Source organism: Phocoena sinus, chromosome 7 (assembly GCF_008692025.1).
Source record: "Phocoena sinus isolate mPhoSin1 chromosome 7, mPhoSin1.pri, whole genome shotgun sequence".
NCBI lineage: Eukaryota > Metazoa > Chordata > Mammalia > Artiodactyla > Phocoenidae > Phocoena > Phocoena sinus.
In genome coordinates, this window is record NC_045769.1 from 9,055,922 (window position 1) to 9,079,606 (window position 23,685).

A 23,685-nucleotide genomic window follows, 5' to 3' on the forward strand; every position below is an offset into this window, starting at 1 on the left:
ATATTAAAAGCAGAAAGGGAAAAACAACAAATAACATACAAGGGAATCCCCATAAGGTTGACAGCTGATCTTTCAGCAGAAACTCTGCAAGCCAGAAGGGACTGGCAGGACATATTTAAAGTGATGAAAGGGAAAAACCTACAACCAAGATTACTCTACTCAGCAAGGGTCTCATTCAGATTCAATGGAGAAATTAAAACCTTTACAGACAAGCAAAAGCTAAGAGAATTCAGCACCACCAAACCAGCTTTACAACAAATGCTAAAGGAACTTCTCTAGGCAGGAAACACAAGAGAAGGAAAAGATCTACAAAAACAAACCCAAAACAATGAAGAAAATGGTACTAGGAACATACATATTGATAATTACCTTAAATGTAAATGGATTAAATGCTCCAACCAAAAGACATAGACTGGCTGAATGGATACAAAAATAAGACCCATATATATGCTGTCTACAAGAGGCCCACTTCAGACCTAGGGACACATACAGACTGAAAGTGAGGGGATGGAAAAAGATATTCCATGCAAATGGAAATCAAAAGAAAGCTTGAGTAGCAATTCTCATATCAGACAAAATAGACTTTAAGATAAAGACTATTAAAAGAGACAAAGAAGGACACTATATAATGATCAAGGGATCAATCCAAGAAGAAGATATAACAATTGTAAATGTTTACACACCCAACATAGGAGCATTACAATACATAAGGAAAATGCTAACAGCCATAAAAGGGGAAATCAACAGTAACACAATAATAGCAGGGGACTTTAACAGCCCACTTTCACCAATGGACAGATCATCCAAAGTGAAAATAAATAAGGAAACACAAGCTTTACATGACACATTAAACAAGATGGACTTAATTGATATTTATAGGAAATTTCATCCCAAAACAACAGAATACACTTACTTCTCAAGTGCTCATGGGACATTCTCCAGGATAGATCATATCCTGGGACAAAAGTCAAGCCTTGGTAAATTTTAGAAAATTGAAATTGTATCAAGTATCTTTTATGACCACAGCGCTATGCGACTAGACATCAATTACAGGAAAAAAACTGTAAAAAAACCAAATACATGGAGGCTAAACAATATACTACTAAATAACCAAGAGATCACTGAAGAAATCAAAGAGGAAATCAAAAAATACCTAGAAACAAATGACAATGAAAACACGATGACCCAAAACCTATGGGATGCAGCAAAAGCAGTTCTAAGAGGGAAGTTTATAGCAGTACTATCCTACCCCAAGAAATAAGGAAAATCTCAAATAAACAACCTAACCATACACCTAAAGCAAATAGAGAAAGAAGAACAAAAAAAACACCCAAAGTTAGCAGAAGGAAAGAAATAATAAAAATCAGATCAGAAATAAATGAAAAAGAAATGAAGGAAACAATAGCAAAGATCAATAAAACTAAAAGCTGGCTCTTTGAGAAGATAAACATAATTGATAAACCATTAGCCAGACTCATCTAGAAAAAAAGGGAGAAGACTCAAATCAACAGAATTAGAAATGAAAAAGGAGAAGTAACAACTGACACTGCAGAAATACAAAGGATCATGAGAGATTACTACAAGCAACTATATGCCAATAAAATGGAAAACCTGGAAGAAATGGACAAATTTTTAGAAAAGCACTACCTTCTGAGACTGAATCAGGAAGAAATAGAAAATATAAACAGACTAATCGCAAGTACTGAAATTGAAATTGTGATTAAAAATCTTCCAACAAACAAAAGCCCAGGACCAGATGGCTTCACAGGCAAGTTCTATCAAACATTTAGAGAAGAGCTAACACCCATCCTTCTCAAACTCTCCAAAAATATAGCAGAGGGAGGAATACTCCCAAACTCATTGCACGAGGCCACCACCACCCTGATACCAAAACCAGACAAAGATGTCACAAGGATAGAAAACTAGAGGCCAATAATACTGATGAACATAGATGCAAAAATCCTCAACAAAATACTAGTAAACAGAATCCAACAGCACATTAAAAGGATCATACATCATGATCAAGTGGGGTTTATCCCAGGAATGCAAGGATTCTTCAACATATGCAAATCAATCAATGTGATACACCATATTAAAAAATAGAAGGATAAAAACCACATGATAATCTCAATAGATGCAGAAAAAGCTTTTAAAAAATTCAACACCAATTTATGACAAAAACTCTCCAGAAAGTGGGCATAGAGGGAATCTACCTCAACATAATAAAGGCCATATATGACAAACCCACAGCCAACATCATTCTCAATGGTGAAAAACTGAAGCCATCTCCTCTAAGATCAGGAACAAGACAAGGGTGCCCACTATCACCATTACTATTCAACATAGTTTTGGAAGTTTTAGCCACAGCAATCAGAGAAGAAAAAGAAATAAAAGGAATCCAAATTGGAAAAGAAGAAGTAAAACTCTCACTGTTTGCAGATGACATGATACTATACATAGAGAATCCTAAAGATGCTACCAGAAAACTACTAGAGCTAATCAATGAATTTGGTAAAGTTGCAGGATACAAAATTAATGCACAGAAATCTCTTGCATTCCTATACGCTAATGATGAAAAACCTGAAAGAGAAATTAAGGAAACACTCCCATTTACCACTGTGACAAAAAGAAGAAAATACGTAGGAATAAACCTACCTAAGGAGACGAAAGACCTGCATGCAGAAAACTATAAGACACTGATGAAAGAAATTAAAGATGATACAAACAGATAGAGAGGTATACCACGTTCTTGGATTGAAAGAATCAATATTGTGAAAATGACAATACAACCCAAAGCAATCTACAGATTCAATGCAATCCCTATCAAACTACCAATGGCATTTTTCACAGAACTAGAACAAAAAATTTCACAATTTGTATGGAAACACAAAAGATCTCGAATAGGTAATCTTGAGAAAGAAAAACGGAGCTGGAGGAATCAGGCTCCCTGACTTCAGACTATACTACAAAGCCACAATAATCAAGACAGTAGAGTACTGGCACAAAAACAGAAATCCAGATCAATGGAACAGGATAGAAAGCCCAGAGATAAACCCATGCACATATGGTCACCTTATTTTTGATAAAGGAGGCAAGAATATACAATGGAGAGAAGACAGCCTCTTCAATAAGTGGTGCTGGGAAAACTGTACAGCTACATGTAAAAGAATGAAATTAGAACACTTCCTAATACCATACACAAAAATAAACTCAAAATGGATTAAAGACCTAAATGTAAGGCCAGACGCTATAAAACCCTTAGAGGAAAACATAGGAAGAACACTCTTTGACATAAATCACAGGGTGATCCTTTTTGACCCACCTCCTAGAGAAATGGAAATAAAGACAAAAATAAATACATGGGACCTAATGAAACTTAAAAGGAAACTACAAATAAGAAGAAAGACAGCCCTCAGAATAGGAGAAATTATTTGCAAACGAAGCAAATGACAAAGGATTTATCTCCAAAGTATACAAGCAGTTCATGCAGCTCAGTATTAAAGAAACAAACAACCCAATCCAAAAATGGGCAGAAGAACTAAATAGACATTTCTCCAAAGAAGATATATGGATTGCCAACAAACACATGAAAGGATGCTCAACATCACAAATCATTAGAGAAATGCAAATCAAAACCACAATGAGGTATCACCTCACACTGGTGAGAATGGCCATAATTAAAACAATCTACAAACAATAAACGCTGGAGAGAGTGTGGAGAAAAGGGAACCCTCTTGCACTGTTGGTGGGAATGTAAATTGATACAGCTACTATGGAGGTTCTTAACAAAACTAAAAATAGAACTACCATACGACCCAGAAATCCCACTACTGGGCATATACCCTGAGAAAACCATAATTCAAAAAGAGACATGTACCACAATGTTCATTTCAGCACTATTTACAATAGCCAGGACATGGAAGCAACGTAAGTGTCCATTGACAGATGAATGGATAAAGAAGTTGTGGCACACATATATATATACAGTGGAATATTAGCTATAAAAAGAAACAAAATTGAGTCATTTGTAGTGAGGTGGATGGACCTAGAGACTGTCACACAGAGTGAAGTAAGTAAGAAAGAGAAAAACAAATACCCTATGCTAACACATATATATGGAATCTAAAAAAAAAAAAAAATGGTTCTGATGAACCTAGCGGCAGGACAGCAATAAAGATGCAGACGCAGAGAATGGACTTGAGGACACAGGGAGGAGGACAGGTAATATGAGACAAAGTGATAGAGTTTCATTGACATATATACACTACCAAATGTAAAATAGATAAGTAGTGGGAAGCAGCCACATAGCATAGGGAGATCAGCTCGGTGCTTTGTGCCCACCTAGAGGGGTGGGATAGGGAGGGTGGGAGAGAGACGCAAGAGGGATGGTATATGGGGATATATGTATACATATAGCTGATTCACTTTGTTATACAGCAGAAACTAACACAACATTGTAAAGCAATTATACTCCAATAAAGATGAAAAAAAGAAAAGAAAAGAAAAACCAAAAAGAAAAACAACAATGAACTGCCTTCTGGGAAAAAGAATATCTGCTCCAATAATCACACCTGAGATCCAACAGAGCCATGTTTTTCCCATCTTTTGAACCTCATTCTGCCTTCTCTACTTTCATTTTTCTACTTTTATCCCTAAGAATAAAATAAAAAGGTCTTATCCTTCTAGGAAAAACTGTCCTTTGAAAGTTGCAAAAAGTAATCGTCAGAACCAGTTTTAAATTCATCCCAATTGGCCAATGACTGCTTGCATCACTAACCACATCTAAAGTCAGCTAATCAGTTGCAGCCTTACACTTATGAAAATCAGCCAGTCAGCAACAGATACACTTCAGAAAGCCTATGTGTATGGCTAAATGCGAACTGATTTATAAACACTCCTGTTTCTGAAAGTCTGCAGTCCCTGAACTACATGCTTCCCAAGAGTGTAAGTAAAAACACACCATTGTAAATCAACTATACTCCAATAAAAATTAATTAAAAATAAGTCAAATCAGCAGCTTATTAAAAAAAAACTGTGTAGAGTGCTTCCTCCCACCATGTGTCTTGCTCAGCAAGCTATAAATCCAGCTTTAGCTTCAAATATTGCATGGTGGCCACTCTTCCTTCACAAATGGTGTTCCCACCAAGATCGTCTTGAGGACTCTTGCTTAGGGGTGTCTTGTGGGACCCTTGGGCCAACAGGTGTTGGTCCAAAACCCCAGCTTCTTGTGCACGACTCAGATTGTCTTCCTGATCCACTGCCAAGTGAATCCATCTCAAGAACAACTTGAGCTCTGACTTGTTTCATTGAAGTTTTATTTCTGAATTTATTTTATTATTTCAAGATGTGTATGCAATTACATACAAAGTAAGCAGACATTTTGGTTTGGCGGGACAGCATTTAGCAAATGTTCTATTAATGTGCTTATTCTTCCACTACTTCATTTATTCTCACTTTTCTTTTGTCTATTTTTTTAAAAGTCTTGTCTCGTGTGTTTGTCTGTTCCTGATTTTCCTGTGCTTCTTCATTATTAGAAGATAGTGATCCAAAGCAAATAGATAGAGGCATAGATTTGATAAATCCCCAATCCAAGCTAGCCCCAAAGACTAATTAATGGATGGGGGTCCATTAGAAAGTCGATAATTTGTGCAAATATAGTTTGTCACATTTTGTCTTGTGTGCCTCACCAAAACTTTCATGAGGATACTTGACATCATATTAATTTTTGAAAGAAAATCCTTTTGTTTAGTACATAACTGTTATCATATAATTGATCATATGTCTTCTTTTTAGTTTCTGCTTGATTGATGAGCACAATACTCCATTTTCAGGACACCATTCATACTTATGACTCTATGTCGTGGGCTTGTCTTTGCCAACGTCACAATCTCCCACTGGCAGAACTTTCACTTCCTCTTTGTACTCTCAGTGTGATTCTAACTTGCATTTAATAAATGGTAAATTTTCACAAAAGATGTCTTTAGATTTCAGTGGGCAACTTTTGGCATGTCAAAAGTAAATGACTCATTTGATAATATTTCTCTAAAAGGACTGAAAAAAATGACCGAGTAGTTCCCTGTGCCAACCAATAACTGCTATATTCAGACCATTATGTAACAAACTGTCCTTTCTTTTCTCCAAGAAACTCCTAAAAATTTAATAGGTAAGGCTCTATTCTGCAAATGAAACTACATATTAAGTGTACTGAGAAGGGCTAACCTTAGAATTCCTGGAAAATTCTCCTACACATGGTCACTTTATAGTTAATCTGAACATCAGTATGCCTATACTATGCATATTCAAGACATGCAGGAAATAAACAAAATAGGTATACCTCACTTCCCTGTAGTGCCTAAGCCAATTACTATAGTCTTTTCTAAAGTCAAATTCTTTTCTTTAACACACATATGCTCAGCTTTCTTTGGTGTTTTAATTTGTTTGGTAGCCTATATTATTTGCTTGGGAAAATCAATGTCTCATCTGGATAGTTATTTTCTGGAGATTTACTCAAGCTTCATTGTCATAGGTAGAATTCTAAAATGACCTCCCAAGATTTGTTCCTAAACCCCAGGGACTGTGAATATCATAAGACATTACCCTCATTTTTAGGTTACGTTGTATGGCAGGGTTGATGTTTAAGAAAAGGAGATTGTCAACACAAACAATAACAAATGTTGGTGAGAATGTGGAGCAAAGGGAACCATTGAGCACTGTTGGTGGGATGTAAATTGGTGCAGCCACTGTGGAAAATAGCATGGAGTTTCCTCAAAAAACTAAAAATAGAACTACCTTATGTTCCAGCAATTCCACTCCTGGATATATAATCCAAAGGAAACAAAATCTGCACCCTAATGTTCACTGCAGCATTATTTAAACAATAGCCAAGGACATGGGAACAACCTAAGTGTTCATCAATAGATAAATAGATAAAGAAAATGTCATATGTGTGTGTGTGTGTGTGTGTGTGTGTGTGTGTGTGCATTATAGAGTAATATTCTTACTCAAGGAAGGAGAATCCTAGGATTTAGTTTCTAATGTCCACTTCCAGAAGAGATAGTTTAGATACTTCCTTACTAAATCCTGACTTAATATTGTTTGGTGATAAGTTTTATCTCTAAAATAAAAATAAAATTAAATGAGACAAAAGAAAATAAAGTAAAATGAAATACCAGGCTGGTTATGCAATGACTGTTCCAGACTCCCTTGTAGAGTTCATTCCCTTACAGAAAGCAAAATTGTCTCAAGTAACTGAACATAGAGCCTTCTCTAGGACATGTCAAATTGTTAAACTGAAAGCCATTATGCATTTGGAGTAGATCATAACTTCTGAATGCTGTGGAAACAAACAGATTTTCAATCTCTTCAGGTGCCCATATAAAAACAAATATCAAGTGGATTATTTAATGTCTTTTTACTACCCAAAGATCCCCAGAACATGCAGACAATTCCATGAAGTAGAACTGCTTCCACTCAAGATCAATCAGAATAAAGTTTTCCTGGATGCCTAGATTGTCACACTGATTGTCACATTCTCCTTCATATTTTTATCCTTTATCCTTACAACTTTAGTTTTTCTATTTACTGGTTTAATGTCTGAAGCCTCTGACTTCCCTATAATGTTACTACTAATAATAACATTCCAAGACTGACTTCACTTAGGACGATCACCACCCTAACTTTATAATTCAGTTCTTCTAAAATATTTCTAGTAGAGCCAATTTGAAGAATTTTTGAATATGTCATCGTCCCAAGCCAACTCCTGGAAAAAAATAATGGCTTTACTTGTAATTATGCTTTTAAAATAAATTTTAATTGAGGATAAATTGCATTAAGAAATATCAGGCTGACAGCTACTGATGGGCATTCAGGGCAAGGATGCTACAAACTATTTATATAAAGACCATGACTCCACCTAATCATCAAAATCAGCTTAAACCCAACTGTACTTCATCTTTGAGTGTTGTCCATGGAATAAGAAACAACTAAAACCCCCAAAGAACCTCAAACATTTGAAGTCATGAGTTATTCCTATAATAAGATCAAAAGTTCAAACATTTGGGCAAAGAAACAGTTTATGATGAGTTAAAGTACATTACACCAACTTAACCAATAAATCAACTCTCTGTAGATAATACACAAATGAAAGATTATGTTTCTGTGCTGGAAGAGGTGAATATAAATATTCTTGGGAGATAATAAATAGCTAGAGAATAATGTACTAACAGTTCCACTAAAGTTAATCAAATTTTTGTACAACTTCTGTGTTCTTTCTCCTATGTGGAATTCTATCTACTACAACTGAATATATGGATACCTACAATCAAACAATATGATCTCCTAATTATGGAGTTGCTCAAGGTTTCTTGTCCCTTGCAAGGTACAAGGGCCAAAGAGCCAAGGTAAATGTGAAGAATGATATTTGAGAATTAACTGGAGCTTTCATTGTGGAGTATTCCTAGAGTAAAATCCATCAGGAAACACCATCCTCCTGATACCCTGCAGCCCAGACAGTCCTTATCTCTCTCACCTGCTCCACTTTTTGGTAGTGAGCTCAAGGATTCCTGGGGTTCTTCTTCATCACACACTTCTGAACAGGTACTGCTTCCTTCTGATAAATAGAATGAAATCTCTTGGAATCCCAGTGTATGACCAATGGAAACCGTAGTAGGAAAACCCTCCCAGAGACAACCAGGAAGACCAGAGCAGCTCAAGTATCTCCAAGATGGGAATGTCCTTGCCCTTAGACCCTCCTGCCTTTGAGCTCACCTGACCTAGAGGTTAACATGGCTCCCGTCACTATCATCAGAGGCTGAAAACAGTCTACCCATCTCACTCCCTTCTTATACACTAATTTTCTCTGTCTTTTTCATCCTTTCCAGTTGGCTCTATATATTTCTTCTGTATGGGTATGTGAAGGGGAGTAGGGTAGGAAGAGAGAAGAAAGATGGAGATTTTCCTCTCTGCAGACAGAAAAACAAAGATTCAATTTGGGAGTTGAAATCACAATTACCTTCTCCATCACATAGTGGTTGACTAGGCAGCTCCTCTGGTTCTTCTTTGTTGGTCATTTGGGAAGCTTTAGGATCACAGGACACTAAAGAGAAACAAGAAAATGAGCTGAGCCAGGATGCTCAGACCACAAGTGAGACGAGAAAGAAGAAATTGGCAAGGGTCGCATGATGAATGGAAGGCACAGAAAGACAGGAAGGATAACTGATCTAATCTTTGGACAACAAAGGTCACCAGGTTTAAGTGGGAAAGTAATATGATCTGATTTCCATCTTGCACATAAAAATTGTGCTAAAGTGGAGAAAATGGGCAAGATGGGAGCAAGAGAAAATGGGACATTCAAGTTCCATTTACTGAGAGAGCAAACCCTGTAAGAAAAGGACATTCCAGTTTCATGGAAGAAGATGTTGGTTTCAATTTTGGAAGTGTCAGTTCCTGAAAGACATCCAAATGGAGAGGGCCCTGGGATAAATGTCTTCAGGTAAATACATAGATGGATGACCTTGGAAGATGGGTCTGCCTAGCAGGCATGTGCTTGAGACACATTCTGTTACCTGAGAGTAGCTGAGGCTGCCAGGGAGAGAGTTATTACTCTATGTTATGGACACCACTCTCTCAATGGGGCAAACCTAACTTGGAAACTCACTACTGGGATGGAAGATGCTCCTGACTGATATGCATACTTCAGCATTCCAGGATCCTAACTTCTCTCCTCTCTTCCCTGTACAGCTGTTTTCACTCTATTGATCTGATAAAACTCTTTCTCGACATAGTTTCTCTGCACTTCCTTGCACTTTTTTTTTGGTATTTATTTGCCTCTCTATATAGTTTCTCTAATTTTTATCTTTGTATCTCATTTCTTACTGAGGTAATTCCCTTTCTACCTTGTCTTCCATTTTCTCCTTTTCTCTTTTTCTCTGGGTCTTCTCTTTCTAGATGCCTGTAAAATTTCCTTATTTTATATATTTTCCTCATGCTCACAGATCCCTTCTCTCAAACTGACAAAAGTCCTTCCATTTTCACATGGACCACAGTGCTGGAGAGCCTTCCCTTATTAGCTCTATTCTAAGTCTCCCACATGACCTTTCTAAATTGCAAGCTTATCAGTCATTCACAAAACTTACTTCCATGCTCCTTGTACGTCCGAAGTAAGCTGAAAATGATCTCCTTGCCTCAACTGCCATAACCTGATGACATTTGGATTTTATATGCATTTAATAAAGTCACCCAGGTACTTGTGGTTTGGGACTCCAGCCTACCTTTGGCACATCCTGTTTTCCTATGTTCTCCATGCAGGGGTGCTCTCCCCACTCAGTTCAGCTCACCTTTCTCCTTAGTCTCTCTCACAGTTTTGGAAAAAACAAAACAGAAAATCGACACAATTCCATGTGTATGTATGTGAATATGAAGAAGAGAATGGCAAGATGAGAGAAGGGGGGATATTTTTTCCTATTTATTGAGGAGTTTAAATCATAATTACCTTCTCCCTCTACTGGTAGTAGGCTGAGCACCTCCTTGGGTTCTCCTTCGTGAGTCATTTGGGGAGTTTTGGGATAACAGGTCACTGCAGAGAAACAAGGACATGATGGACCATGGAGGGCGATCAGAAACAGACCTCGATTGGCTCATGCCAAACATGATGGAAAAACCATATGTCTGCTCCAAGCACTGCTTCTGAGAGCCACGCCATCTCCTTCTGCTTCTTTGCCATCTGCACCTCTTCTCTCTCCTTCTCAGCATCCTACCCACAGTTCCACCTCCACACAGCTCTGTTTCCTAGCTGTGCATCTCTTTGATTGTCTGTGTTTCTCTCCTCATCTCTTGTCTTCAGGTCTTGGGGTTTGTTTGTTTGTTTGTTTTTCAGTGATAGTGTATCCCTTTTCTCCTGTTATCCTTTCTAACTTTCTTATTCTAGATCTCTTCAAGCCTAAGTGGTTGGGTCCATTTCTATACTTCCTGTCTCTCAGTGGTTTCCTTTCCCTCCCCACCAACATTAATTTTTCCTTAACTAAATCTTCTCTTGGACCCTGGTTCTCTCCCCTGGGAACCTGCAGAACTCCTTGGGTTTCCTCTTCCTTTTCTGACCACATGACCCCACGCTGATTGTCAGCTGGCTTCACACAACTGTCACCCTCAGTGACACACCCAGGATGCTGGTGCCCACTCTTCCTTTTCTACCTTGCCCTTGCAAAAATAACCTCCATGCCCTTCTGTTTCATTTCCCCAACCATAAAATAGAAGTTACAACAGTTTGTATACCTGTGTCTTAGGGTTTCATGAAGGTAAGAGGGGGCTTGCACAATCCAATAATCTGATGGAGACTGTACACATTGTCTCCCAACCCAGTTCTCTTTCTCATTCTCACCCTTTCCACACATCTCTGCTTCTTCTATTTCTATCTCAGTATCTTGCTATTGGAATCTCTTGGTACTTCTCTTTGTCCCGATTTGTTTCTTTTCCCATGTCTCTTTCCACCTGCCTTTTCTCTCTCTTCCTTTCCTGATGCTGAGCTTTCTGTCTTCTCCCCATCTCTCATGCTGTTTTTTTCTAGAACTAGGAATTAGAAAAGGTATCTCTGAGGTGGTCTATAACTTCCATGTGATTTCACCAGATTAGTGAGCAGAATGGAGAGTGGAGTGGACCAAGAAAATTGTTCCAAGCACAGGGCTAAGTGTGCAAAGACTCAGATGAGAAAAAGTAATCAAAATTAAAATTACTGCAAAGTTTTAAACAAACTTTAGAAGTCGTTGCAGGAGAGGCAGACATGAGGCTGGAGCCATGGGAAGGAAAACAGGGAAGGATTTCAAACTTTTGACAACAAAAAGTTATTGATTTAAGGTAGGAAAGTGAGATAAGCCAACCTGCATTTTCAAAGGGTCATCTAGTTGAGTTGGAGAGAATGGATATGGTGGGAGGATGACTGGAGGAAGGTATGAGACCATATAGAGTCTGTTGCCCTGGCTCTAGTTCCAGAGAGAAGAGACATCTGACTAGGGCTTCCGTGTCAGGTGTGGCAACAAGTGGATGAGTAAGAGACAAGTTAAAGGTATAGTTAACTAAACTGGATGATTGATGGGGTGTGTGAGTTGAGGGAGGGAAAAGAGTCATTGGTGACCCCTAGGTGTCTACCTAAAGAATGGAACAATAGCGTTCCATACTGAGATAGGGAACACGGGGAAAGGAGGCAGATCTGGCATCAAGAAAGATGGTATATGCAACTATGGAAGTGACTTGTATTGAAGTTCCCGAAAACCATCCAAATGGAGATGTCTCTCAGATCCCTGTACAAATATAGTCAGGCACTTAGATGAATGAGCTTACAAGGCAAGTTGGGGCCAGAGTTAGGAATTTGGGGATCATTAAGTTATAGATAGAGCATACAAGAATGGCTGAGGGGAGGGCCATTGCCTCTGAGTGTATTACAGGTGCCACTTTGATAATTGGAGGAACCATAATCTGAAAACTCATGGCTAACATGTTCAACTCCTAGTGTTAGAAGTTGCTTCCATGCAGCAACTCTTCTTTCAGTCCCTACAATGTCCCAAACCATCTTCTCCATCCTTGTACATGGTGTTCTCTCTCTACAGATGTTTTACTCTTCTCCTTTATCTTTTTCTCTATGTATAACTGTTATACTTTCCTCCAGTCTTTCTATTTCTTAGCACTTTCCCTCTCTGGGTCTTTCTCTAATGTCACATTCTCTACCTTTTAAACTCTGTACATTGTTTGATTATTGAGTTGAGCTCCTTTCTTCTATGGTGCTCATTTCCCTGCTTCTATCTGTTCTCTTTAGTTCTTAACTTCCTGTTTGTAATGTTTCAACTTAAAATTTAAATCTAAAAATTAAAATTTCAGCTTTTCTGTATATTTTTTCCATCTCACATATTCCTTCTGCAAATCATCAAAGTTCTCATCTTTTGCCACTGACAAACGAGTAGGGATCCTTCCTTCCCCTTGGCAGGCTCGTTTCAAATGTCTTTGACATGAGTTTTCTATTTTGCGATTATACCCACTATGCCCATGTTCCTGGCACAACCTCGAGGAAAGCAGGTTGAAAATTATCTCCCCTCCCTGACACCACATTCTAACCTGGTTCTATTTCGATTCCACATCTATTTATTTTTTTTAATTTTTATTAGAGTATAGTTGATTTACAATGTTGTATTAGTTTCTGCTGTACAGCACAGTGAATCAGTTATACATATACATATATCCACTCTTTTTTAGATTCTTTTCCCATATAGGTCATTACAGAGTATTAAGTAGAGTTCCCTGTGCTACACAGTAGGTCATTGTTAGTTCTCTATTTTATTATATATTTTTTTTTTTTTTTTTTTTTTTTTTTTTTTTTTTTTTTTTTTTTTTTTTTTTGCGTTACATGGGCCTCTCACTGTTGTGGCCTCTCCCGTCGCGGAGCACAGGCTCAGCAGCCATGGCTCATGGGCCCAGCCGCTCCGCGGCACGTGGGATCTTCCCAGACTGGGGCACGAACCCGTGTCCCCTGCATCGGCAGGCAGACTCTCAACCCCTGTGCCACCAGGGAAGCCCTATTTTATTATATTTTTAATTTTTAAATTAATTTTTAATATCTTTATTGGAGTATAATTACTTGACAATGGTGTGTTAGTTTTTGCTGTATAACAAAGTGAATCAGCTATACATATACATATATCCCCATATCTCCTCCTTCTTGTGTCTTCCAACCACCCTCCCTATCTCACCCCTTTAAATTAATTTTTATTGGAGTATAGTTGAGGTATAATGTTGTGTTAGTTTCTGCTGTACAGCAAAGTGAATCAGTTATATATATATATATATCCACTCTTTTTTAGACTCTTTTCCCATAGAGGTCATTACAGAGTGCTGAGTAGGGTTCCCTGTGCCACACAGTAGGTTCTTATTAGTTATTTATTTAATATATAGTAGTGAGTATATGTCAATCTCAATCTCCTAAATCAGCAGTTCCCAACCTTTTTGGCACCAGGGACTAGTTTTGTGGAAGACAATTTTTCCACGGACGTGGTGTGGGGGGTGGGGGATGGTTTAGGCGGTGATGAAAGCGATGGGGAGCGGCAGATGAAGCTTCACTGGCTTGCCCACTGCTCACCGCCTGCTGTGCGACCCAGTTCCTTGGACCGGTACTGGTCTGCATCCCAGGGGTTGGGGACTCCTGTCCCAAATTATGCTTACCCCCACTTTCCCCCTTGGTAACCATCAGTTTGTTTTCTACATCTGTGACTCTGTTTTATAAATAAGTTCATTTGTACCATTTTTTTGGATCCCACATATAAATGATATCATATGATATTTGTCTTTCTCTGTCAGACTTAATTCACTCAGTATGACAATCTCTAGGTCCATCTATGTTGCTGCAAATGGCATTATTTCGTTCTTTTTATGGTTGAGTAATATTCCATTTATATATGTACCATCTTCTTTATCCATTCATCTATCAATGGACATTTAGGTTGCTTCCATGCCCTGGCTATTGTAAACAGTGCTGCAATGAACACTGTAGTTCATGTATCTCTTCGAATTATTGTTTTCTCCAGATATATGCCCAGGAGTGGGATTGCTGGATCATATGGTAGCTCTATTTTTAGTTCTTTTAAGGAAACTCCATACTGTTCTCCAAAGTGGCTGTACCAATTTACATTCCCACCAACAGTGTAGGAGGGTCCCCTTCTCTCCACACCCTCTCCAGTATTTATTGTTTGTAGGCTTTTTGATGATGGCCATTCTAACCGGTGTGGGGTGATACCTCATTGTAGTTTTGATTTGCATTTCTCTAATAATTAGTGACGTTGAACATCTCTTCATGTGCTTTTTGGTCATCTGTATGTCTTCTTTAGATCTTGGAGAAATGTCTATTTAGATTTTCTCCCCATTTTTTGATTGGGTTGTTTGTTTTTTTGATATTGAGCTGCATGAGCTGTATGTATATTTTGGAGATTAATCCCTTGTCAGTTACTTGGTTGCAAATATTTTCTCCCATTCTGAGGATTGACTTTTTGTTTTATGGTTTCCTTTGCTGTGCAAAAGCTTTGAAGTTTCATTAGGTCCCATTTGTTTATTTTTGTTTTTATTTTCATTACTCTAGGAGGTGTATCAAAAAAGCTCTTGCTGTGATTTATGTCAAAGAGTGTTCTGCCTAAGTTTTACTCTAAGAGTTTTATAGTATCTGGCCTTACATTTAGGTCTTTAATCCATCCTTATTTTTTCTTTTAACTCACTTGCTGTTTGTCTCTCCTATACATAGTATTTCATTAAACCTATGCAACCCTGGGACATAAGTTTAAAATGATCTCTCTCCTCCAAACCCCAATCTGGTTGTATTTAGATTCCATATACTTTTAAATAAAATTGAAACTACTTAGGCAACTGCATGTGGTGGCCCCAATCTACATTTTTATTATTCTGTGCCCTTAAATTCTCTACCCAGAAGCCCCTCCATTAAGGCCCTTAGTCCCTCTTTCCCCCTTGCCTCCTATATACCTGAAGAAAGCAACCAGAGCCTAAGGAAAAGTGTGTGTTTGTGTTTGGGGGAATGAAGGGAAACGTCCCTTGCATACAGACATGCAAACAAATTAATGAGATAATTGGTCACTTAAATCAATATTAGCTCCCCCGTTACCTGCTTGCAGTTTGGGAATCTCTTCAGAATTGCCTTCGTTTGTCCCTTGAAGAGCTTTGGGCTCACAGGAAACTAAAGAAAAACAGAAAAGACCAACCAGACATGGTGATGTGGTACAGATCTCAGAGTGGTCATGCTGAATTCTGGTGTTCAATGGTCAGGTGAACTTCTCCTTGGGAAAAGATACTGTTGCTCCAAACACCTCACTTTAGACACACCAGAGCCTTGCTCTGCCTTTTTTCCTTCCCGTTATCCCTCAGTCACCTTTCTCCTCATTTTTCTGTCCCCACACATGGTTGTTTTTGTGCCATGAAGGATCACACACCTCCTTTACTCTGGGCTTCCCTCCCAGTCGTCTTCTTCTTTGCCCTTCAGTGTTCTTTGACAGTTTTCCTACTCATGAGTCAGTTTTCTTTTTTTTTTTTAATTGGGGTATAGTTACTTTACACTGTTGTGTTAGTTTCTGCTGTACAACAAAGTGAATCAGCTATACGTATAGTGATATACATGTATATGTATACTGATATATATCCCCTCCCTCTTGGACCTCCCTCCCTCCCACCCCATCCCACCCATGTAGGTCATAATAGAGCACCAAGCTGAGCTCCCTGTGCAATACGGCAGCTTCATACTAGCTATCTATTTTACACATGGCAGTGTATATATGTCAATCCTAATCTCCCAATTCACCCCACCTCTCCTCTCCCCTGTGTCCATTCCCTACATCTGCATCTCTATTCCTGTCCTGCAAATAGGTTCACCTGTATTTTTCTAGATTCCACATAAATGCATTAATATACGATATTTGTTTTTCTCTTTCTGACTTACTTCACTCTGTATGACAAACTCTAGGTCCATCCGTATCTCTACAAATGACCCAATTTCATTCCTTTTTATGGCTGAGTAATATTCCATCATATATATGTACCTAAGTCTTGGCTGCCCTGACCCTCTGCAGCCCCACACGATAGTCACCATAGTAAGTCATTGAGGATGCTGGTACCCTCACTTGTTTAACTGCTTTGACTGCTAACAGACCCTTACACACTTCAGTGCTTCTATTTCTTTACCTATAAAACAGGAATAAGTAGCATTTTGTCTGTTACATCCATAACTTTGTGGAGAGAAGAATGACATCTTGTTTGCCAAAATTCTTTGAAAAATCAGTCACATAATAAATAATAGCTGACAAAAATTGTACTTTAGATTTGGGAGCAATTGATCTGAAGGACCATGTTTCTTTTGGGGGTTTTCCAATGTTAGACACAAAATAATAGCATTATAGCCAAATAGAATAATACTTAGTTTTTATTCTTTAGAGAAGATAAAGGGCAGGTCAGTATAAATTCAAGTCTTTACTATTAATAGCTATGAGAGACATCACCTTTCTCCAGCATATTGCTACTAGAATGCACTTAGGAATATTTATGTTATTTGTTATGTTATTTATGTTATTATGGACTCATGGGATTCCAAGACACACTAGATCTTTTGACTGTGGAGTGTGCTCAGGGTAAAAAGCATCAATAAACACCAGCTCTGAATTCAGCCACCTGACACCCTCGGCTGGCAATCCCTCCCCATCCTTACCAAGCTCACATCTTGGTGGGATGTTCCAGGCTCCCTGGGGCTCTTCTCCATCACAGGCCTCCCAACAGGCATTGTTGTTCCCTGCAGTAAAGAATGAAATCCCACACACATCTCAATTTATGACCAAGGAGGAATCACAGCAAGAAAATAACTAGAAAATCAACAAATCCTGAGAAACTGGAAGGCCCCACTCCCCAAAATAACCTGACCTGAAGGTTAACTTTGCAACAGCAGCTTTCACTAGGGGATGAGGAATTCATCCATTGTGGAAAAATCTCCCTTGCCTTTTTTTTTTTTTTTTTTACATCTTTATTGGAGTATAATTGCTTTACAATGGTGTGTTAGTTTCTGCTTTATAACAAAGTGAATCAGTTATACATATACATATGTCCCCATATCTCTTCCCTCTTGCATCTCCCTCCCTCACACTCTCCCTATCCCACCCCTTTAAGTGGTCACAAAGCACTGAGCTGATCTCCCTGTGCTATGCGGCTGCTTCCCACTAGCTTTCTATTTTACGTTTGGTAGTGTATATATATCCATGCCACTCTCTCACTTTGTCCCAGCTTACCCCTCCTCCTCCCTGTATCCTCAAGTCCATTCCCTAGTAGGTCTGCATCTTTATTCGCATCTTGTCCCTAGGTTCTTCTGACCAATTTTTTTCTTTTTTTTTAGATTCCATATATATGTGTTAGCATATGGTATTTGTTTTTCTCTTTCTGACTTACTTCACTCTGTATGACAGTCTCTAGGTCCATCCACCTCACCACAAATAACTCAGTTTCGTTTCTTTTTATGGCTGAGTAATATTCCATTGTGTATATGTGCCACATCTTCTTTATCCATTCATCTGTTGATGGACACTTAGGTTGCTTACATGTCCTGGCTATTGTAAATAGAGCTGAAATGAACATTTTTGTACATGACTCTTTTTGAATGATGGTTTTCTCAGGGTATATGCCCAGTAGTGGGATTGCTGGGTCATATGGTAGTTCTATTGTTAGTTTTTTAAGGAAGCTCCATACTGTTCTCCATAGTGGCTGTATCAATTTACATTCCCACCAAGAGTGCAAGAGGGTTCCCTTTTCTCCACACCCTCTCCAGCATTTATTGTTTGTAGGTTTTTTTTTTTGCACTACACGGGCCTCTCACTATTGTGGCCTCTCCCGTTGTGGAGCACAGGCTCCAGACGCGCAGGTCCAGTGGTCATGGTTCACGGGCCCAGCCGCTCTGCGGCATGCGGGATCTTCCCAGACCGGGGCACGAACCCATGTCCCCTGCATCGGCCGGCGGACTCTCAACCACTGTGCCACCAGGGAAGCCCTGTTTGTAGATTTTTTGATGATGGCCATTCTGACTGGTGTGAGATGATATCTCATTGTAGTTTTGATTTGCATTTCTCTAATGATTAATGATGTTGACCATCCTTTCATGTGTTTGTTGGCAATCTGTATATCTTCTTTGGAGAAATATCTATTTAGGTCTTCTGCCCATTTTTGGATTGAGTTGTTTGTTTTTTTAATATTGAGCTGCATGAGTTGCTTGTATGTTTTGGAGATTAATCCTTTGTCAGTTGCTTCATTTGCAAATATTTTCTCCCATTCTGAGGGTTGTCTTTTCATCTTGTTTATCGTTTCCTTTGCTGGGCAAAAGCTTTTAAGTTTCATTAGGTCCCATTTGTTTATTTTTGGTTTTATTTCCATTTCTCTAGGAGGTGGATCAAAAAAGATCTTGCTATGATTTATGTCATAGAGTGTTATGCCTATGTTTTCCTCTAAGAGTTTGACGGTGTCTGGCCTTACATTTAGGTCTTTAATCCATTTTGAGTTTATTTTTGTGTATGGTGTTAGGGAGTGTTCTAATTTCATTCTTTTACATGTAGCTGTCCAGTTTTCCCAGCACCACTTATTGAAGAGGCTGTCTTTTCTCCACTGAATATTCTTGCCTCCTTTATGAAAGATAAGGTGACCATATGTGCATGGGTTTATCTCTGGGTTTTCTATTCTGTTCCATCGGTCTATATTTCTGTTTTTGTGCCAGTACCATACTGTCTTGTTTACTGTAGCTTTGTAGTACAGTCTGAAGTCAGGGAGCCTGATTCTTCCAGCTCTGTTTCCCTTTCTCAAGATTGCTTTGGCTATTCAGGGTATTTTGTGTTTCCATATGAATTGTGAGATTTCTTGTTCTAGTTCTGTGAAAAATGCCAGTGGTAGTTTGATAGGGATTGCATTGAATCTGTAGATTGCTTTGGGTAGTAGAGTCATTTTCACAATGTTGATTCTTCCAATCCAAGGACATGGTATATCTCTCCATCTATTTGTATCATCTTTAATTTCTTTCATCAGTGTCTTATAAATTTCTGCATATGGGTCTTTTGTCTCCTTAGGTAGGTTTATTCCTAGATATTTTATTCTTTTTGTTGCAATGGTAAATGGGAGTGTTTCATTAATTTCACTTTCAGTTTTTTCATCATTAGTGTATAGGAATGCCAGAGATTTCTGTTCATCAGTTTTGTATCCTGCTACTTTACCAAATTCATTGATTAACTCTAGTAGTTTTCTGGTAGCATCTTTAGGATTCTCTATGTATAGTATCATGTCATCTGCAAAGAGTGACAGCTTTACTTCTTCTTTTCCAATTTGGATTCCTTTTATCTCTTTTTCTTCTCTGATTACTGTGGCCAAAACTATGTTGAATAATAGTGGTGAGGGTGGGCAACCTTGTCTTGTTCCTGATCTTAGTGGTAGTTTCTGATCTTAGTGGTTTCCTTTTTTATACCACATTCTCTTTCTACTTCTTCCCTTTCCATTTGAACCTTTACATTTTATCCATCTCTGCCTCTGTTTCTTTCTGCTGGTGTCTCCTAGACTGTCTCTTTCTCTGTTTCTGCAACTTTTGTCTTGTTTCTCTGATGTTGCTCCTTCTCTCCTATCCTTTGTCTTTCAACTGTTTCTTTCTAGCTTTCTCTAAAGAAAGGCCTCCCTGCCATAGTATGTTTTAAATAGGATTTACCAGAGTGAGGAGGTTAAGTGGAGGGTAGTAGAATGTGAAAACAGTTCTGAATAAGGCAGAAAATGTATGAAAATGCTCAGATATGAAAGATTTAACAATTAAAATTATTGGGGGAGTAAATGAGACAGAAAAACAAATATCATATGATATTGCTTATATGTATGTGGAATTTAAAAAATGATACAAATGAACTTACTTAGAAAACAGAAACAGACTCACAGACATAGAAAACAAACATATGGTTACCAAAGGAGAGGTGGGGGAGGGATAAATTAGGAGTTTAGGATTAACATATACACACTACTATGTATTAAAAAAGATAACCAACAAGGACCTACTGTATAGTACAGGGAACTATACGTAATATCTTGTAATAATGTATAATGGAAGAGAATGTAAAAAAAGAATATATATATATGAACATATATGTATAACTGAATCACTTTGCTGTACACTTGAAACTAACACAACATTGTAAATCAACTATATTACAGTAAAATTTTTAAAAATAAAATAAAATACAAATTTTAAAAATAAAATTATTGGGGGAAAAAGTTTATACTATATTGAATTAATAGTGCAGGAAGCAGGTGATGAGGCTGGGGAAATCGATACAGGGCTTATCATGGGTAATCTTGGATGCCACACAGAGAAACATTTATTTAATCCTTAGTGTATTAAGAAAGTATGTTGGAACATAACACAATCTAATTTTCATTTTCAAATGTCCCATGTAGTTGAAGTGCAAATAACACATTTGTTGGAAGCAAGATTAGAGGAAGGTCATGAACAGAAGACTGTTGCTTTGAGACCCATGGCAGAGGTCTGAAGACTTCGGGGTGTGACAGATGGACAGCTTGGAGATATTCTGGAAGAGAAATGACTATACTGGTTGAGTAACAGGCATTTATTTGAGGGCAAGAGCAGTCACGGTGACGCCTAGACTTCCAACTTGAAAACCTATGAGATAATAAGGATCCATCACTGAAACATGAATGCTGAAGAGGAGTTTAGATCTAGCTTGAGTGATGAAGACACTACTTTTAGTTCTGAAACGCCAAGTTAAAAGTTCTTGAAAGAATTCATGTGTAGATATCTAGCAGACCATTGTCTTTGAGTCCACGGATAAAGGTACTCTGAAGGCAATCTAGGGTGGTGATTTGGTCATAGGAATCACTGGAATATTCAGGGAGAGGACTATTGCAATGTGAGTATTTTACAAGTGCCACTTCGATGGTTAAGGACAGTTTAATCTGAAAACTCACAGCTAATGTTGCCAACACTTGTGCCCAAAGTTGCTTATATACAGTGCTCTTACCTCAAGCCTACAATGTCCCGATCTGCTCCTCTCTCTTTTATTGTCTTTTCGCTCTCAACCTGTTTTCCATCCATTCTCCTTCAACTCTTTCTCCTCATAGTTGCCTTTGTACGTCTGCCTGACTTTTCCCAATTCTTAGTATTTATTTTCCTCTCGGTCTTGCCCTTTCCATACTTTTCACTCTCAACTTTTATCTCTGTTTCTTGAGAAATTTTTCAGTTTATCTCTTCTCTGCGGTGTCTTACACTTGCTCCCATTCCATCTGTTTCTCCCACTTTATTTTGACCTCTGTCTCCCAACACTATTCAACTTTTGTCTCTCTGTGTGATTTCATCCTCCAGGTTCTCCCCTCTCATCATCTCCAAAACTCTCCTCTTGGACTCTGACTACAGTACCAGGGACCTCCAACTGGCCAGTTCTCCCGGGTGAACCTGATATGCCATGATGTTTCCAAGTTCCTCTTAGTTGTTCTGTGAAATTAATTGAAAATTATCCCCTATCTCAACCTGGAAGAGTGGGATTTTAGAAAACTGGATCCATTCATGTAATTTGTCACATATGACACCCTATCTACCTTTTCAATTTTCTCTTTTTATATTCCCCATCAATGGATGCTCCATCTACTCAGGAGTTCAGATTCCTTTTCTCACTGTCTCTGTTGCATATGTGAGCAGCTAGGAGAAGAAGGGGGCAGGTAGGAGAAGTGGGGGCTAGCAGAGGCCTAGGATAGGAGGCCAAAGGTAGGCTTTGCTTCCATGAAGACAAGAAAACAAAGATTTAATATGGAATTGATAAATTAAATGATTGTTACCTTGTCTGTTATATGGCAGTAAGCTGGGTACATCTTCTAACCTTATTACATTGTTCATTTGGAGAGGTGACTGTTCCAAGGACACTAAAGAGAGCGATAAGAAAAAGACAGAACTCAGACAGTATCCAGAGAAGAGACATCTGTGTGCTCAAGATGAACTCTGATGATGTTCAAGTTCCAAGGACCCTATCTGAGGCCCAGCAGAGCCTTGCTTGCCTCTTTTTCATTGAGATGCACATATCTTAAGTGTAAAACAGCTCTGTGACCAACATCACAGTCAAGATTTGGAACATTTCCACCATGCCATTCAGTTTCCAACCACTATAAGCAACCACTGTTTTGATTTCTATCACCATTAACAAGTCCTTCCTTTCTGGTACTATACTTGTCTGTACTGATGCTCACATCAATAGGATCACATAGTACATACTCCTGTGACTGGCTTCTTTTTCTCAACATAATGTTTCTGAGATTCATCCATGTGGTTACATATACCAGTAGTTCATTCGTTATATTGCTGAATAGTATTCCATTCTATAAATATATCACCGTTTATTTTCTCTTATTGATGAGAATTTGAATTGGTTCCAGATTTTAGCTATTTGGAATAAAGGTACTATAAACATTGTTGTACAAATATTTGTGTGAACATATGTTTTCATTCCTTATGAGAAGATACTTAGGAGTAGGACTTCTGGGTCGTGGGTTATAATTAACTTTATAGGAAACTGCTAGTTTTCCAAAGTGGTTATATCTATCACTTTATAGTCCAACTAGCAACGTATATAAAGGAGTTCTAATTGTTCCATAGTCTCATCAGCATTTGGTGTTGTCAGTATTTTTAATTTTAGCAATTCCAGTAACTGAATGGTAGCTCGTTGTGGCTTTTCCCCAATGACTAATGAAATTTGCATTTCCCCAGTGACTAAGGATGATATATACTTTGTTTGTGTGCTTATTGGTCATTTTATGTCTTCTGAGTGAAGTGTCTGTTCAAGTCTTTTGTCCATTTTTTAAATTAGTGGTGTGTCATTTTATTATTCTTTTGTAGGAGTTCTTAATACATTCCAGGTACAATCCTTTGTCAGATATATGTATTGCAAATATTTTCTCCCAGTCTATGACTTGTCTTTTCCTTTTCTTAATGGTGTGTTGGATTAGTAGTTTTTAATTTTGATGAAGTGCAATTTACCAAGTTTTTCTTTTATGGTCTGTGCTTTTGCTGTCCTATGTAACAAATTTTTGTCAACCCTAAATTTGCAAGGATATGCTCCTGTGTTTTCTTTTAGAAGCTTTATCATTTTAGCCTTA

At 38.2% G+C, this 23,685-nt stretch overlaps 1 protein-coding gene across 20 annotated transcripts in view; it reads right to left on the bottom strand.

Moving 5' to 3' along the window:
• Nucleotides 1-23,685, bottom strand: part of LOC116756319 (nuclear body protein SP140-like) — an 87,828-nt gene that overhangs the window by 29,387 nt on the left and 34,756 nt on the right. For 18 of the 20 annotated variants that reach the window (XM_032636603.1, XM_032636600.1, XM_032636591.1 and 15 more), the window contains 6 exons: nt 22,375-22,458; nt 17,234-17,314; nt 15,644-15,715; nt 10,490-10,573; nt 9,011-9,094; nt 8,528-8,608 (listed from right to left, as the gene is read on the bottom strand). In XM_032636603.1, coding sequence (XP_032492494.1) covers nt 8,528-8,608; nt 9,011-9,094; nt 10,490-10,573; nt 15,644-15,715; nt 17,234-17,314; nt 22,375-22,458 — 486 coding nt within the window. The remainder of the gene's footprint in view (nt 1-8,527; nt 8,609-9,010; nt 9,095-10,489; nt 10,574-15,643; nt 15,716-17,233; nt 17,315-22,374; nt 22,459-23,685) is intronic. The other 2 variants (XM_032636605.1, XM_032636592.1) reach the window with 2 other exon arrangements.